The 17985-nt window shown below is 46.7% G+C and overlaps 1 protein-coding gene across 1 annotated transcript in view; it reads left to right on the top strand.

Annotated features, from left to right (window-relative positions):
* Window positions 1–2154: 2154 nt before the first annotated feature.
* The window catches only part of Col6a5 (collagen type VI alpha 5 chain), a 97956-nt gene continuing 82125 nt past the window's right edge, over window positions 2155–17985 (top strand). Inside the window, exons 1-5 of the mRNA XM_026789939.1 lie at window positions 2155–2221; window positions 5089–5766; window positions 9563–10195; window positions 13273–13833; window positions 15997–16551. Of these exons, the coding sequence (XP_026645740.1) occupies window positions 2155–2221; window positions 5089–5766; window positions 9563–10195; window positions 13273–13833; window positions 15997–16551 (2494 nt within the window). The remainder of the gene's footprint in view (window positions 2222–5088; window positions 5767–9562; window positions 10196–13272; window positions 13834–15996; window positions 16552–17985) is intronic.

Genomic DNA, 17985 nt, shown 5'->3' with positions numbered 1-17985 from the left:
AGCCTCTGGCATGGGGCAGTTGGGCACCATCATGCTTGTCAAGTACAGGGTGGGAGGTGGAAACCAGACAGAGGCAGAGTACCTGAAGAGGTGAGGGTGTTGTAAAATGGCAAGAGAGAGACCTTGGCAGGTGAGAGCAGGAGACAAATATGCCGCCGCCGCAGCCGCAGTGCAGGCTGAGCTTAAGTGAGGAGTTTACTGAGGGAAGGGTAAAGGGGAGGGAAGCGGGAGGGAGAAATACAGAGAGGAAGCAGAAGAGGCAAGTACTAGCCTGCCTCTTTAGAAGAGCAGCAGGGGGGCTGGAGAGATGGCTCAGTGGTTAAGAGCACTGTCTGCTCTTCCAGAGGTCCTGAGTTCAATTCCCAGCAACCACATGGTGGTTCACAACCATCTGTAATGAGATCTAGCGCCCTCCTCTGGCGGGTGGGCATATGTGGAGGCAGAATGTTGTATACATAATAAATAAATAAATCTTTAAAAAAAAAAAAAAAAAAAAAAAGAGCAGCAGGGAAGCGAGATGGGGGAGTGGGCGGAGCTTAGCTCTTAAAGGGACCTTTGTATCTGTGGAAAGACTCATAGTACAGACTACATAGTGACGGTAGCAGCTATAGGACCCTGGGTTCTGCCTGGTACTTGTCAGGTGTCAGGGGCCAGCATAATACCTGAATCCTAACAGAGGGTGCTGGGGAATAGGCCGGCATGAATGGGCTGTTCGCCAAGGGTTGATGTCCAAGTCTTGGTACTGAGGATGCCTGAGGTGGCTCCTGTCACCACTGAGGGCCTTGCAGAGGCCATTAGTCTGGGCTGCCCCCTGGGGCCATGTTGGTGTCTGAGGGCCCCACTGCCATGGGCCATGCTGATCTGAGTGACCTGCGCTGCCACCTGGGGCCATGGTGATATCTGAGCCCTGGCTGCTTCCTATGACCATATTTAGAGCTGTAGTCCTACCAAAGCCAGGGCTTGTATTGATGTCCATGACCCCTGTTGCCATCAAAGGCCACACAGATGCCCGGGAGGCTAGGCTGCCAACCTGTGGCTCCATGAGTGTCTGCGGACTATGCTGTCCCCAGGGCCAAGCGAATTTGAGTGGCCTGTACTGTCACCTAGGTCCATGGGGTTGTTCTGGCCAGGGCTGCTGCTGAGGGCCATGTCTGGCTCTGTGGCCCTGCAGCAGCCAAGGTCTGGGGTGAAGTCATGGCTCCTGTTACCATTGAGAGCACTGCAGCCCAGGGTCTGGTCAGCCACCTCAGACTGTGTTGATGCCCATGGGTCATGCTGCTGCCTGGGCTATACTGATCTAGGTGGCCTGTGCTGCTGCTGGGGCCATGGTGATGTCTGGGCCTGAGCTGCTGTTGAGGGCAACATCTGGGTGCATGGTCTTGATGCAGCTGGGGTTTGTGTTGATATCCATGGCCCATCTTACCACAACGGGTCATAGGAACCATGTATGTTAAAATCTGAGAGCCGTACTGAGCTGCCCATGCTCCTCACTGGCCCTGGAGTAGCTGGCCCTGCCTCTCACCAGATACTGCTGCAGAAGAGCTGGCCCCTGCCCTCAGGTAAAGCTGGCCCCACCCCTCACCACAGGCTTGTGCCTCACTTGGGCAGTACACTAGAGCTCGCCCTGTTGTAAGCCAGTCCTGAGGGCATGAGAGAGCAGAGCTGGCCCCAGCAGGGTTCCTGAGAGTGGAGAGCTAGTCCTGCCCCTCACCAGCTGCAGCACACAGGCAAGCAGACCCTCTATCCCACCTGGGCAGCATGCTGGAGCTGATCCTCTTGTCCCAGGCACAGGTGAGCCAGCTTGGACCTGAAAGCAGGAGATCTGGCCCTGCTGCTTGCTGCAGGCTGTGGTAGGTGTGTTGGCTGGAGTCCTGGTGGTGACAATAGGAGATCAGTCTAGCTGCCACCCAGTCCCAGGACCAGAGCGGTGAGATGGCCCACCCCAGCATCCACTTCATCTATGAACTGTTAGAGCCAGAGAAGGGCACGAATCTGCAGATCCCAAACTGCAGGATCTCCACGACACAGGACAAAGGCGGGAAGTGGGAGTAGAGCGGGGAGCCTGGGGAGCGAGAGCCCTGGTGAGAGCTTATTGTTGATGGTGTGACAAAGGACAGAGGCCTCAGGTCGGACAAGTGGAGATGAAAGGACGAAATGGTGAAATGTGGGACTCATCAGTGTAAGGGTTACAGAGTTGGGACCCTAGTGGGTCTCAGGGCAGGTGAGCACCCTGGGTGGGAGGTGAATAAGTTTGACAGAGCTTAAGTTTTATTGGGATCAAAGGGGGAAGGGAAGAGAGAACGGGAGAGAGACAGAGAGATGCAAAAAGAGAGAATGAGAGAGGGGAAGAAAAGAGAGAGAAAATGCTGCTTCCTTAGAGAAAATGGCAGAAGGGAAGAGGGAGGGAGTCGGGGGTCTTGTCTCTAAGGTACGCGTTAAGGTGGCACTCTTAGGAGGCGTGGTTTTGTTTGTGTGCGACCTTGTTAGAGGAAGTGCATTACTGTGGGGGCGGGCTTTTGCTTAAGCTTTGCTCAGTGACACAGTCAGTCGACTTCCTGTTGCCTGCAAGATGTAGGACTCGCTGCTAGTCTGCACCACGTCTGCCTGCATGCTCCATGCTCCCTGTCATGATGATAATGGACTGAACCTCTGAAACTGTAAGCCAGCCACCCTGAGTAAAGATTTTCTTTATAGTAGTTGCTATGGTCATGTTGTCTCTTCACAGCAATAAAAACCTTAACTAAGACACATATAATTCATATTGCATTTTTTTTCAGAATAAAAGTTAAGAAACTCCCATTAACAGAATGAAGCTCCAACTAATTGTATTCATCCTAATCCTCTGGACTGAAACGCTGGCATATCAGAGTCCAGGTACCAGTATATTTTTTTGTTCATATTATTTGGGGAAAAGAAATATTTTTATGTTTTATCAAACTTTAATAAAGAGGGATACTATATTTATTAACATGTTTCATCCCTTAAAGATGGGAAAAGCTATAGATTAAAAAAAAAATCATGTTTTGTAGCCCTGACTAGAAAATCTTTATTCATTGATAACTTAGTCATTGCATAACTCTTGACATCTCATATCTCTGTGAATATAGAAAGTCCCCTTGTGTATTGAGTAGCTGGAGCCTTTTCTTTAGAAAAGTTGCAGAAATGCTGACCAGGGAACAACCTAGCAGGCACTTGGAAGAGAATAGAGGAACTCAGCTTTATTTGCATGGGCTTGGACCCAAGCTGATGCTTTGTAAGGTCCATCCTCCACCCAGTTTCTCACAGCTTGTATAGGTGGGATAAGAGTGTTGAAATTCCCGATGATGTGAGCATCTGAGGATGGTCTGTGAGGCCAATCTCCACCAAGGGGATTCTCCATCCTAGTCACACACGATCACAGGCACAAACACTGCAGGGAGAAGTTAAAACATGCCTTCCTCCGCAAGCTGGGCCTGTGGCGTGAGCAGAACACATGATCACAGGCACAAACACTGCAGGGACAAGTTAAAACATGCCTTCTTCCGCAAGCTGGGCCTGTGGCGTGAGCAGAACACACGATCACAGGCACAAACACTGCAGGGAGAAGTTAAAACATGCCTTCTTCCGCAAGCTGGGCCTGTGGTGTGAGCAGACAGCTGTGGCAATCATTTCTTACGGCAAGCGTTTGTCTTCCAAAGAGGAAGGGGCTCCGACAAACTTACAGAACTCAACATATTAAACTATTTCAGAAGTAGACTGCAATCCCCACTATTCCTTCCTTATCCTATCGTTTTAGGGGTCTTCTGCTCCTGTGATAAAATCCCATGGGCCAACATCACCTCAGGGAGGAAAGGGTTTATTTAAATTTACAGTTGCACAGCCCGATACTTCAATGGAGAGAAGTCGGGGGAGGGACACAGGGCAGGAACCTGGACACAGGAGCTGATGTAGAGGTCAAGGCAGAGAGCTGCTTAGATGCTTCTCACAGCCTGCCCAGCCCCTTCTCCTCGCACTCAGGCCCACCACCAGCCTGAGAGTAACGCTGCCTGCAGTGAGCTGGGCCTTCCCACAGCAATCCTCCCGTAGGCTTGCCCACAGGTCGATCTGGTGGGGATTTTTTTTTTCAATTGAGATTCACTGTTCTCAATTTACTCTGACTTGTGTAGTGTGATATTGACAAAAAACAAACCAAACCAAAATGAAACAAAACACAACAAAACCAAAAAACCTCCCCCCAAACCCAAAATAACTAACAAAAACTAGCCAGCACACTAGGCAAGGATTATAATGGGGCTATCATATTACAAAGTATTAGTTTGGCTTTGTTAGGTGCATATATACAGGCACAATCTATCCATCTATCACATATCTATCCTTCCCCTTTATAGGTGGAAGACAAAGAATCCCACACAGAAAACATAATCCAAGTGTTTTTGTGACTAAGCCATTGCCTCTTTCCCCCTTTACGATATGAACTATGCATGATGGGTATCTCTAACCTGCACATCCCCAATCTGTAATGGTCACGATCTCAAACTTTTTGGGCCCCCCAAAAGGACCCAGGAGACGCAGCTTCACTACAGCCGCTGTAGTAAAGACACACTGGTGACACACCGGTGACCCTGCTTTGCTTCACGCACATGTCTGACCCCCAGTCTCTTGTTCTGTGGTCCTCAGAAGATTCCTTGCACCTAAAATCTTCCTTCACTCTGCTCCTAAGTTCTCCAGCTTATTATGTGCTATTTCCAAAAATAGTTACTAATCCTCAGACTACATTAGGACTCTCAGACCATATCAGGTACATCTGGGTGCTACCATGTTATCAATTTGGTAGTACAATATCATAATTTGGGGCTCCAGAAATAAAAAAGAGAATGTCAGTAGCCTTCAGAAGTAGATTTGAGAAAGAAGAATCTGTTGGCTAGCTTTACTAATGTCTAATGTCCCCTTGATGTGTCAGGCAAAACAAGTGGTTTCTTCTGGTTGACTTCCAGGGGAAAACCATCTTTGGAATTGTGATAAAGCCACAAGGCCACAGTCCCAAGTGAATAGTGAGGTCTAAATGGTGACGGTGGCCATAAAACTGTGCTTGCTGTCTTTATTGTGCAGGACCAGGCCCCGAGTATGCAGATGTGGTATTTCTGGTGGACAGCTCTGATGACCTGGGGAGTAAGTCCTTCCCATTTGTGAGAACTTTCCTTACCAAGCTGATCAGCAGCCTCCCCATAGAGGCCGACAAGTACCGTGTGGCCTTGGCCCAGTACAGCGATGCTCTCCACAACGAGTTCCAACTGGGCACCTTCAAGAACAGGAACCCCATGCTGAACCACCTGAAGAAGAACTTCCAGTTCATCGGTGGGTCCCTGAAGATAGGAAACGCCCTGCAAGAGGCTCACAGGACCTATTTCTCTGCCCCCACAAATGGAAGAGACAAGAAACTGTTCCCCCCAATTCTGGTGGTGCTGGCTTCATCCGAGTCTGAGGATGATGTGGAAGAGGCTTCGGAGGCCCTGAGGGAAGATGGGGTGAAGATCATCTCAGTGGGGGTGCAGAAGGCTTCTGAGGAAAACCTGAAGGCCATGGCCACAACCCAGTTCCATTTCAACCTCAGGACAGTCAGAGACCTCAGTGCGTTTGCCACAAACATGACGCAGATCATCAAGGATGTAACTAAGTACAGGGAAGGAACGGCTGTGGCCCTGATCACGCCTCCAGCCCCAACCACACCTGCAGCCCCAATTACACCTGTGACCCTAACCACAGCTGCAACCGATGCTGAAGCGACAGGTAGGAAACCCTTGAAGAGGAACCCAGTCCTCATGGGCACGCTACCTGCCCACCCTTGCCCATGGCAGCTCTCGCCTGGTATTCATGACTGTATTGAGCTGCTGGGCATTTCCACACATCTGCCTTTCCTCTGCCTCTGTCTGTGCCGTATCTCCGACACCAGTCCTGTTGCTTTCCTTTGCCTCCTTTTGGCAGAACAGCTCCATCATTGAAATCTCAACCCTGCATTCTTCCTCTCTTGGGATGCTTTCAGATTAGGTCCCAGCATTCTGTGGGCACATCTAATGACAGCAACATTTCCCGTAATTTTCCATCTTTGTCCCTGTCCTATAACCATGACTGGGGAGTGTCACAAGTGCAGAATTGGCAGCTTATGTTAATTTCTGTATCTTTTGAACCTAAGCGAGTGAGAGGGTGTTCTGTTTCTTACTAAGAATAGATGAAAGTCTAACTGTCATAGACACCAGAAACCCTTCTGGATGGTTCCTTTTCCTTCATCTTTCCAGCAATGGAGCCTGATGGGCAGTACCAGCCAAGGAGCACATAAAGACTAGCTTATCCCACGCAATGGGAGTGAGGACCGAGGGACAAAGGGCTTGTCGCCACATGTTCATGCATTGTGCCACACACGCAGCACAGGGGTGACCCTGCTGGTCAGGAGTGTGGCGGGCTGCAGTCTTGGGCTTGTGTCTGCCTAGTGGCTTAGCTCTTCCTGTACCATTTCTTTCGAGCATGTCTCTAGTGAGCGTACCAGCGCCTGCTCCGGACAAAAGGCGCTTGCTACCGCTCCAGCCATGTCAGTCATTTTATGGTGAAAGCTTTTACATTTAGGACTAAATATTTCATATTTTCATGTTTTTAACATTAGGATGTGTTTCTGCAGTGCATCAGTAGTGCTTTTAGGAGACTCTGAAGTGTTGCTATTAAGTAATGATGTCTCTCCCAGCAGAATGTATCTTTAAAGTGAAGAAATACTGGGGATGTTTATCAAAGGCCTATGGGTACGAGTGAGAGCCAACTGGAAGCAGCTCAAACTGAATTGACTCAGTATCTCCCTCACTTATGTAATTCAAGACCTCAGCTGTTACCCCTCCTGTGTGAAATTCTCCTATTTATTTTTCTGAGGACCCTCCAAGCATATCTCATGGGATTGCTTTTTTTTTTCTCTAAGACTTCACCACTCATGGTGACCCCTAAGCACATCTTACGGGGCTGCTTTTTTCTTTAAAACCCCACCATCCATGCTGACCCTCTAGCTCATCTCATGGTTCCACTCCTTCCTCTAAGATCCCATCACCCATGCTGACCTCTAAACTTATGTCATGAGACTGTTCCTTCCTCTAAGAACCCCACCATCCATGCTTATCTGATGTCTACTGCACTAGGGGCTACTCAGGATCAGCATTTACCCCAGCTGTCAAGTGGGACCTTAGGGTGGGATGATGTCCCCGGCCACTGTAGCAGGTCCTTAGGCGAGTTCTGATTTCCATTCCAGAAGCCATCTCTGTTACCTTCTGGCTTCCACTTAGCAGGTGCCTACTCTGCCTTTTCTTCAGCTCCCGGGAAACCCTGGTATTTCACACACACACACACACACACACACACACACACACACACACACACAGCCTTCTCTTCATTTACTTTTATTATTGATTCCTTCGGCCCAAAGATGGAACACTGACGCCCCACTAGCTCTCACCTTCTTATTGAAGGATGCTATACTTGTGTCTTAGCTGAGTCTTCTATGACGATTTCAAAGCAGAATACCCTTGAGTCTCTTATCACTGGAGAGGTGGTCCTTGAAAGCATCAGTAGGAGACAAGAAAAATAGGAGGCTGCCCATGCAGTCCTGGTGAAGAAGCAAATGGGCCAATCAGCTCCAGGCAGGTGCATAGCAAGGATGCTGCCCTGGTGAGAAGCCTGGCCATGGCTCCAGAGTATGGTGGGAGAATCCTCAGCTGAGTGGACTTTCCTGGCTACTCTCTGACTCTTAGTCTGGTCTCTCATGGACAATGGAGCTTTGTCACCATTTAGGGGGCCCCATGTACTGATCCCATTTCTCTTACTCCTTATAGTACAAGACAGGGTATTGCCTGGAAGGATCCCATCCTTCCCTTCAGAAGTTAAAGCAAGGGCTATCATCAGTGAAGTCTGAGTTTGAAGTATGGCTGGGCTGCTTAGGACCTTGGGTAGTTTTCTTAACTTGGGAGCTTCCGTTCCCTTCCTTGTACAGGGAGGAAAATGGCATCTGTCTTCTAACAATGGTGAAAGAACTTGTCTGACTTTTGTTTATTGCTATTGATAGTAACAGTAGAACGCTGGCTTGAGGAGATCATGCTGGGAGTTTGACTTAGCCAGAGGTGGGATTCTGAGTGAGGCTTGGGAGAATTAGTTTTAATTAATTCTCTACAAATAGTCTTGTTCTCACACCAGGTGCCCGACACTGGAGGGCTAGCGATAAGTAAGACATGTTTTCTGTCTTCTGGGGTCAGAGAAGCTAAGGGGTAGCTCTTGGCAAGATTAAGCTTGTCTCTTGACTGCACTCTGCACAGACACGATCCAGTCACCCGTGTTTGGGGTAGTTGTTAACTGCGAACATGGTCTACTTTGCCTTAGACTCCAGATTCTTCCAAACAACTGCTCACGTGACATCTCTTCTTGGATGCTCAATCTAGCATGTCTGAGATGGAACTCTCAGATCTTTCCTGTAACTCATTCCCACTCTGTCTCAGAAGGACACACTGCCACCACCCATTCAGATGTGCAAACCCTGAGCCCAGGAGTTTCTCGTTTCTTCTTTTGTATCCAATCAGGAAGTCTTCTGCTATACCTAGTCATGTATCAGAACTAATCTTTTTGCTCCTTCGTCTGTTGTTATCCTATTTAGAACCAGCATTACCTTCCTGGGCCAGGGCAATTGCTTGTGGTAACCTTGAATTCATTATTTTCCTTTAGCACCTGGAGTGATGCTTAAGAAATTTAGAACAGGTCATGTGACATCCAGGTGACTTCGACCTGCTTCCCTCTGACCTCATCACTATTGTTCCCTTCTCCCACTGGCTTGAGCCACTAAGTACTGCTTGCTTGTCCCCACCTTTTGCTACTCTACTAGAGTTTCTCTTTCTTCTGGATTTTCTACCATTGAATCCTACATTTCCTCCAGTGTGTTCCTTTCGGAGAGGCCTACCCTGACTTCACATCTCAGCTCACATAGGTCAGAGGCTCCCCTGACCACGCCAACAGCAGAGACAGCCGAGCCACCTGCTTTGTTTACTTTGTAGCAACTGTCACCACTTGGAAGAAAATAATTTGGCCACCACGGAGTGTGAGCTTGTTGAGGTCAGAAATACATTGGCCAGTTCACCCCCACATGTCAGAATGTGAGCGTAGTAGTGATGAAGGTAGTGGCAGCCGTGATGGTCACATTGCTGGTAAAAGGTGGGTGTGGGGACCATGGTGGTCATACTGGTGGTGGTAATGGAGTTGAGCTTCATGTGCTGGTAGTGACGATGGTTGCACTGGTGGCTGTGGTCACATTGGTGGTGGGAAGTGTACTGGCAATGAAGACATTGCTAGAGATGGGAGCAGTTGCAGTGGCTGTAGCATGTGGCAGGAAAATTGCTAAGTATAGAAGAAAGAGTACGCGCTCTCTAAATTCAATGGCCTTGTTAAGAGGAAGCAATTCTAACTGGGTCTGTGGTAACTCCATTTCCCTTAGTGCCTTAGCAATCCTTTAAGTACCCTTCTCTCTAGGCCAGTGGCTTCTTCTAACCTCGCAACTTTTCTGTCTCCACAGTTCCCGTTCCCATATCCTGCCAGAGAGACTCCCTGGCTGACATTATATTCTTGGTGGATGAGTCAGTGGGGACCACACAGAATCTGAGGGACCTGCAGAGCTTCCTGGAGAATGTCACCAACTCTGTGGACGTGAAGGACAAGTGCATGCGGCTTGGACTGATGAGCTACAGCGACGGGGTTCAGACTATTGCTTCCCTGAAGTCAAGTGCCAACCAGTCTGAATTCCAGCAGCAAATCCAGAAACTCTCCCTCCGGACTGGGGGGTCGAATGTGGGGGCCGCCATCGAGAAGATGAGGAGAGAAGGCTTCTCGGAGTCCGGTGGCAGTAGGAAGGCACAGGGCGTCCCTCAGATTGCTGTGCTGGTCACCCACAGGCCATCGGATGACGCAGTGCGCGAGGCTGCGCTGGACCTTCGCTTGGACGGTGTAACTATGTTTGCTCTGGGCATCGAAGGGGCCAACAGCACGCAGTTGGAGGACATAGTGTCCTACCCTTCCAAACAGAGCATTTCCACACACAGCTCCTACAGTCACTTGGAATCATACAGTGGCAACTTCCTGAAGAAGATCCACAATGAAATCTGGACCCAAGTTTCTACCCATGCTGAACAAATAGAACTCGATAAAACTGGTATGTCTAGAAGATTCTTGTTATTATGGAATAACGGGAATAGTTGCCCAGTGTTAGGGCTGGAGCAGGCATTGACCAAAACTTAGTTGGGGGCTTGTGAGGGTTGAGAGAACGCTGAGGAGCTGAACTTGGGGGTAATGGTTGCACAGCTATAGATATGCCAAAATCCATTGAACAGTGTACTTACAATGGATTGATTTTATAATGTGCAAACTATGCCTCAATAATATGGAATAAAGCCATACCCATGATGCATAAAACATTTTTATAGCATAGATGGACATGAAGAAGAAACAATAAGCTATAGTCCTACCCTCAGATAACACTCGACTCTGCCTGTTTTCTGGCTTTAATGAGGGTGCTGAGGATCACAGGTGGGCCCTCACCATACGCAGCAAGCACTTTCCTGGCTGGGCTCTAAGTTAGTGTGATAAGAGCAGCAGTGACTCATGACTAGTGATGCTAAGCGTGTGAGGGGCAGAGGTGCAGGGTGGGCCAGGTCATCATTGTGACGTGCTGTGATTTACGTCCTCTCTTCACCATCACCGGCCACCGCCTCCTTCCTCCTGGCCAATGCTTACTTCTTTATTAGATTAAGCATCAGTTCACGATGCTCGCTTTTCGGGTTTGCAGATCAGTCTGTGCTTTACAGATGGTTGTGATCTCAGCCTCAGAGCTTTAAGTAATGACGTCATAGCTTTAGCATTCTGCATCTGACTTATTTCCTGTATCATTTATTTCTTAGGGAATGTCTGCACAAAGCCTACAGCAGTGTTGGGAATCATCAATTGCCCCAAAAACTTCCAGTGAAGGAAGAATTCTCAAATGGCCAAGTGGCCCTGTGTTTGAAAGATTGGGCTGTTTATTTAACTACATAATGGGATATGGCATTAACAGTGTCAACATGTGCTACCCGTTTCCCATGAATGACTGCAAAGAGAAGTGATTGCCTGTTGAGAAAGTTAAAATTAGCCGGGCATGGTGGCAAGAATCTATAATCCCAGCACTTGGGGGCAGAGCAGGGGGATCAGGAGGGTCATCCTCAGCTACATAGATAGTCCTGAGCTAGCTTGAGCTACATGTGTAATAAAGGAAGGGGCATTATAGCAGACTTTCTTGGACCATCAGTCCCCAAACCATGACACAGAGACTTCTTACTAATTCTGATTGCTCAGCCTTAGCTTAGACTCGGCCCCCTAGCTATTTTAACTTCCTTTCATTTGTTTTATCATCTACATTTTGCCTTGGGGCTTTTTACCTTTCTTTCATGCTGTGCTCTCATACTTTCCTGCTTCCTCCATGTCCATATGGCTGCCCCCAGTGGGTATCGAGGGCCTCCCTTCTCTCTCTGTCCACTAGCCCTGCCTAGCCCTCCTCTGCCTAGCTATTGGCCATTTAGTATTTTTATTAGATTAATCAGGTGCCTTAGGCAGGCAAGTGAAAGAGCAACACTTTACATAGTTAAACAAATGCAGCATAAACACACATGCCACACATCTTTACATAGTGAAACAAGTATTCTATTCTGCAACAGGGCATTGAGAGGTTTTGTTTAAAATAATTGTCAGATTTCTATGATGTGCCAGGCCTATGGAACAGAAGCAAGGCTTAGACTAATCTGTCTGAAAGAAATTTTCTCTGGTAGGAAACAGGTTATGCTCATGAAGAAATCAATTCTGGAAAATGCTGCAATGAAATGTGGAGGTAGAGCCACGTGTGGTGGTGTACACCTTTAACCCCAGCGCTAGGGAGGCAGAGGCAGCCGGATCTCTGAGTTCGAGGTCAGCCTGGTCTACATAATGAGTTACAGGACAGCCAGGGCTACACAGAGAAACCCTGTCTTGAAAAAACAAGAGAGAGATATAGAGATGAAGGGTAAGAAGGAAAGATCTCTCTCTCTCTCTCTCTCTCTCTCTCTCTCTCTCTCTCTCTATCTCTATCTGTCTATCTACCTATCTGTCTATCTATCTATATAGATATCTAGATAGATAGATAAATAGACAGATACGTGATAGAAGAAAATAGAGCGATAGGATAGGGAATGGCTAACATGTCTCAGCTAGAAGGGAGGTGAAGGATTATTTTCTGAATTGCCATGTGACTTGGTATATCTACAGTGAAAAATATGTCAAGGAAAAAGGATTAGTGCAAAGATCCCAGGATACATTTAAAGACTAGAAAGTCTGGGCCTTGAGAGATGGCTCAACCATTAAGATCATCAAAGGACCCAGGTTTGATTCCCAGCACCCACCTGGGAGCTCCAAACACCTGTAATTCCAGTTCCAGAGAATCTGGTTCTGATCTCCATAGGCACCACACACATGTGACGCACAGGCACATGTGCAGACAAAACACCCACGCACATATTTAAAAAAAAAAAGAATCAAAAGCCCAATGTGATTAAAACCAAATGAGTGCAGTGAAGAATTGCTGGGACTAGGGTCAGAGAGGGAGGCGGGAGCTAAGGCTGATGTTTAATTTACAATTATAAACGAATGATAAAATCACTGCTCTGATTTGGGCTTTGCTGTAGTAGTTGCTCAGGGAAGAAGTAGTCACAGCTGAGTACGGGTGCCTGTCTGTACCTGGGAGGCAGTGGCAGGAGGATCATGAGCTCAAGGCCAGGCTGGGTGACATAGAGATTCTGGCTGTAAATAAACAAAACCAAAAGCACCCAGAACACACGGTTTCTGATCCCATACTTTTCCAGGAAGCCATTAAGACATAGACTCTAAAGAGGTGTTTGTCAAAACTCATCAGATGATTTTGCTTATCGCCTGGAGGCCTGGGAAATCTGGTTCTTGCTCTTCCTTTACTGGCTGTGTGGTCTTAGATAAACCACTATGCTTTGCTGTGCTTCAGTGTTTTCCCAAGATGGCGACACATTTCAGAGGTTAAAATGGTTAGAAAGGTCCCGAGAAACAGTCCAGGCTCCACACAGACACACGGGTCCTGTTCTTTAGACCCTGCACAGACTCATGCTCCACACAAAGCCTGGAACAAAGTTCCCTCAAGATGCTGTTTGATTGGCAGAGAACACACTTACTTCCCACTCTCTACGCCTGTTTCCTTTTTAGGCTGTGTGGATACAAAGGAAGCAGATATCTACTTCCTCATCGATGGCTCGTCCAGCATCCTTAAGAAACAGTTTGAGCAAATCCAGATATTTATGTCCTCTGTGATAGACATGTTTCCCATTGGTCCCGACAAAGTCCGAGTAGGAGTCGTGCAGTATTCACATAAGAATGAAGAGGAGTTTCCAGTCTCTCTTTACATGGATGGCACAGCCTTGAAGAAGGCTGTTTTTAACATCAAGCAACTCAAGGGTCGCACATTCACTGGGAAAGCCTTGGATTTCATACTGCCAATAATAAAGAAGGGACAATCAGAGCGGGCAGATGAAACCCCCTGTTACCTCATCGTACTGACTGATGGGAAGTCAGAAGACAGTGTTCTAGAACCTGCCAACAGACTCAGGGCGGAACATGTCACCATTCACGCAGTTGGGATTGGTGAGGCGAATAAGACACAGCTTCAACAAATTGCCGGGAGCGACGAAAGGGTCAACTTTGGGCAGAATTTTGATTCCCTAAAGAACATAAAAAATGAAATTGTCCACCGCATCTGCTCTGAAAAAGGTAAGAAAAACAAAATGAAACTCAGAAAGGGATGCATAAAAGTCACACGAGAATGGGAATGTAGCTCAATGGTAGAACGCTTGTCTGGAATGGATGAGCCCCAGCCCTGCAAAGCAAAACAAAACCAAAGTCGGGTGTTGCGGAAGGTGGCTGAGGTTCTCACTGGAGGGGAAAGAAAAAGATGCAAAATATGTGTGACTTTTCTGAGTTACTGGGGATTAAATCCAACAAGCAAATGAATGGTACCGAGGGCAGAATCCCGCATCATGAACACCATCTTCCTTCCCCCCATGTCGCTAACAGTAATCCAGTTGTATACAGCTGGAGTCTATAAGCCTGCTGATGAGAAGGACCAGTCCCCAGTGCTTTCTGTGGTTGACGCCAAGGAAGAGAAGGGTTTTGGGAAGCATAATATAGAATGCACCTTGGATCTTCCTTAGAGGAGAAGGTTCCAGACTGGTGTGAGGTGGCAAGCACATCTTTTGTAGTTCAGGTATCCAGTCACGGACAAGGAAGTGAGTCTTAAAAGAGGGCAAAGTGGGATGTTAAGAAGCCTAAGCCTAGGGGCCCGAGAATGGTAACACGCCTCAGAGCAGGACTGAAGGGACGAGGCAGTGTGTCTGTGTGGGGACTAATGCACTTGGACACAAACACTCCAGGCTCAGGGGTACCGAACCTTATTGCTCATTTCTCTCTCACGTACTGGTCAGGCTGAGCAGTTCAGGTCTAGCAGACAGGCAGCTGCTTCCTCCTCTAGGCAGGAGCTGAATCTGTGCTTGTTAGCTCCCTCTGTGGAGAGGCATCTGGAGGGAGCTTGCAGCACTCAGGTGTTTTGATGGCAGGACCCAGAAGAGGCTGGGCCACTGCTGCTCAACTATGGGCTCAAACTTAACCAAGGGCTCATGTCTGGTTGCAAGGAAGACTGAGACAAGATTCTTCTGGGCAACCATCTGCCTGGATGGAACTTGATTAACAGGCAAGAATGGGAAAACATATTAGCATAGTAGAAGCAGTCCCTATCACCTGTAGAAATAAAGGGACAGCCCCCGTGAATGTTAAATGTATATAAAATGTCTATTCCTTTATATATGTCATACAAAGAAATGGCACCAACACTTCACTTTACCTTGCGGCTTTGTTAAGGCCATATTCATATTTTTAATTTTAAAAGATTTTATCTACTTTTATGTGTATGAGTGTTTTATCTGCATGTATATGTATGTACCATGTAGGTGTAGTGCCTACAGAGGTCAGAAGAGGGCATCAGAATCAATGGGGCTGAAGTTATGAATGGTTGTGAGCTACTGTGTGGGTGCTGGGAATTGAGCCTGGGTCCTTTGCAAGAACAAGTAATCTAAACCACTGAGCCATCTCTTCAGTCCCAATAACATCTATTTTCAATAGTTTATAGAAGTTGGTCTTATATATATATGTACATGCATATATGTATATGTGTATGTATATGTATCTATACCCAATTCCAATAAGGGCCATCTACAGTTTTGATGTGTAAGTAAAGAAATAGTCCCTGATGAATTGATACATGTGTGTGTACTAGCGCATGTATTATCATCTCTAAAAGCTTTTCTCTACAATTTCTATGTATTAAACGACTTGCTTATCAAGCCATTTAAAATCATCCCAGAAAATAGTGCTGCTTTAAGATTACTTAGAATTATGTTTTTCAAGACTATGTTTAAATCATGAAATATTAGTCCCATCAATGTTGAGACTTGGTCACTTTGGCTCTGGTTAGCTGCATCTTTAATACTCACCTTGAGGCTTGGTGTTTATATACACTTAAAAGTTATGCGCAGAAGCGTGATGAATGGACAGAGGATGGCTGGATAAATGGAATCGTGTATGAATGATGCAAGAACGGTGAAGGAGTGATGTGTGTATGCAGCACTGAACGTAAGCTTCAGATGTGTCATTGCCTTTTGTAAATTTCTTGGATCATCTCAGTGAAATTCTGCGGCCTGCAGGCTCTTGTCAGCGGGCTTCTTCTCCCAAAGTTGCAAATAAAAATTCCAAACAAAACAGCAATTCCCTGAGTTAATTTTGAATGTTTTCTCATAAATACATTTATGATTACTAACTGTTTCCATGTACCCTGAGAAGCATACCAATTTCTGATCTTTTTTTTTTCTTTCTACCACACAGGGTGTGAAGACATGAAGTCTGACATCATGTTTTTGGTGGACAGTTCTGGAAGCATAGGGGATGCAAATTTTGAGACAATGAAAACCTTTATGAAAAACCTGGTGGGGAAGATCCAGATTGGTGCCAACAAAACGCAAGTTGGTGTTGTTCAGTTCAGCGATTACAATAAGGAAGAATTCCAGCTGAATACGTTCTTCACACACAAAGAAATTTATGCCGCCATAGATAGGATGTCGCCTATCAACAGAAACACTTTGACGGGAAGCGCCCTAACCTTTGTAAATGAATACTTTGACCTTTCCAAGGGGGGGCGTCCCCAGGTCAGAAAGTTTCTCATCCTCCTCACAGATGGACAAGCCCAAGATGAAGTAGGGGGTCCTGCGATGGCTCTCAGGAACAAGAGTGTGACCATCTTTTCTGTGGGCGTGTATGGTGCCAATAGGGCTGAGCTGGAGGAAATCAGTGGGGATGGCAGCCTGGTTTTCCATGTTGAGAACTTTGACCATCTGAAGGCGATAGAGAGTAAACTCATCTTCCGCGTGTGTGCTCTGCATGGTAGGTGTCTCTGCCCCCTTCAAGACTCCAGTGGTTCCCTAAGTTCTTATCTATATTGGTCTTATTCAAACTCACACGGCAGTTTAGGAACAATTCTGTAGCTAGTTTGCTACGAATCAGTCTTGCTTCTGGTGAATTCAAATCTATTCTGACAAGGTCTCCAAATATCGCACTACTTCCGGCTTTAATCCTTACACACCTGTATTTTTACATGGTCAGTTTTTAATATTAAATGATTTTTAAAAATCAGTTTAGGGAGAAATTTATGGAGGAAAGGTGAGATGGAGGGAGGTATAGGAGGGAGGGAGGGAAGAGAGAGAGAGCGCGAGTGAGCGAGAGAGATTTAGTCAAGTGGGCTGACCTGAAGTGGGAAGAGAGAAGAGTAGCTACCTCTCAAAGGATTGGTTAAAGGACCGTTTCATGGCTATCTGTAGCCATTGTTGGGCAAAAAGTAAGTAGAAGCATAAATGAATCTGCCTTTTAGCCATATTAAATGGTTTCCCAAACAAACCTGATCTACTAAAACATTGCTCCTATTTAAATACGCAATCTATTTTTCAGAATTGTTTTTCTTCTTAACTTCTGGTAACGAGGCATTTGTCCGCTCACGCATTATCACTTGTGAATTTTTGTTCTGAGACTTTCTACCCGATTGCTTGTGGCTCTGACTTCTATCTCATAACTCAGAATCCTTTTCTAAAAGTATTGAGCAGTCTTCAGTTGGAGCCAATTTTGTTTTTGTTTTTTTGCAGTGCTGGGAATTGAGCCCAGTGCCTCACAGGTGCTAGGTGGGCTCTCTACCACTGAGCTGCACCCCCAGCCCTGATCCTATCAAGTTCAACCTAGAACTTGCTATCAATCTGCACAAAGGCTCAAGATGCACACCTTGAAATCTGCCATGTGCTGTTATCCATTTGGACACAGCTAAAACTTCAGTTAGTGTGTTGTGTGTTCTCCTGGCAGCATAGAAACAGTCACTGGTTTCAGTTAGTGTGTTGTGTGTTCTCCTGGCAGCAAAGACACAGTCATTGGTCTCATTCTTTAAAATCATGTGTTTAGATTTTTTAGAAAGCTAACAAATGAAACACCTCATTGCAAATGAGTTTTAGGTGCTATCTGATAGCAACCTGACTGGAGTCTTTTCTTCCTCTACGGTGGCAATGCTTTCTAGACTCAATAATGTTGAGATATACTAACGGGTCAGACCTGCAACGTTAGAATCTTCCTTTTGATAAATACTAACATTGGCAGAGTCCTGTCTAGAGCAGAGAGCGAAACTTCAGCTGCCTCATGGAGTAACCAACTCATAAATATTTTTCAAGTTATGCCCAGTCACCAGGTCTCAGTGAAGCCTTTGGCCCAGGCTTTCTCGGGGATAGCTTGAGCTTATCCATGGTGTCTGGGACTTGAAAACTTGAGAACCCCACTGGCAGA

Source organism: Microtus ochrogaster, unplaced genomic scaffold (genome assembly GCF_000317375.1).
Source record: "Microtus ochrogaster isolate Prairie Vole_2 unplaced genomic scaffold, MicOch1.0 UNK33, whole genome shotgun sequence".
Lineage (NCBI taxonomy): Eukaryota > Metazoa > Chordata > Mammalia > Rodentia > Cricetidae > Microtus > Microtus ochrogaster.
This window is presented reverse-complemented; position numbering and strand designations above follow the sequence as displayed.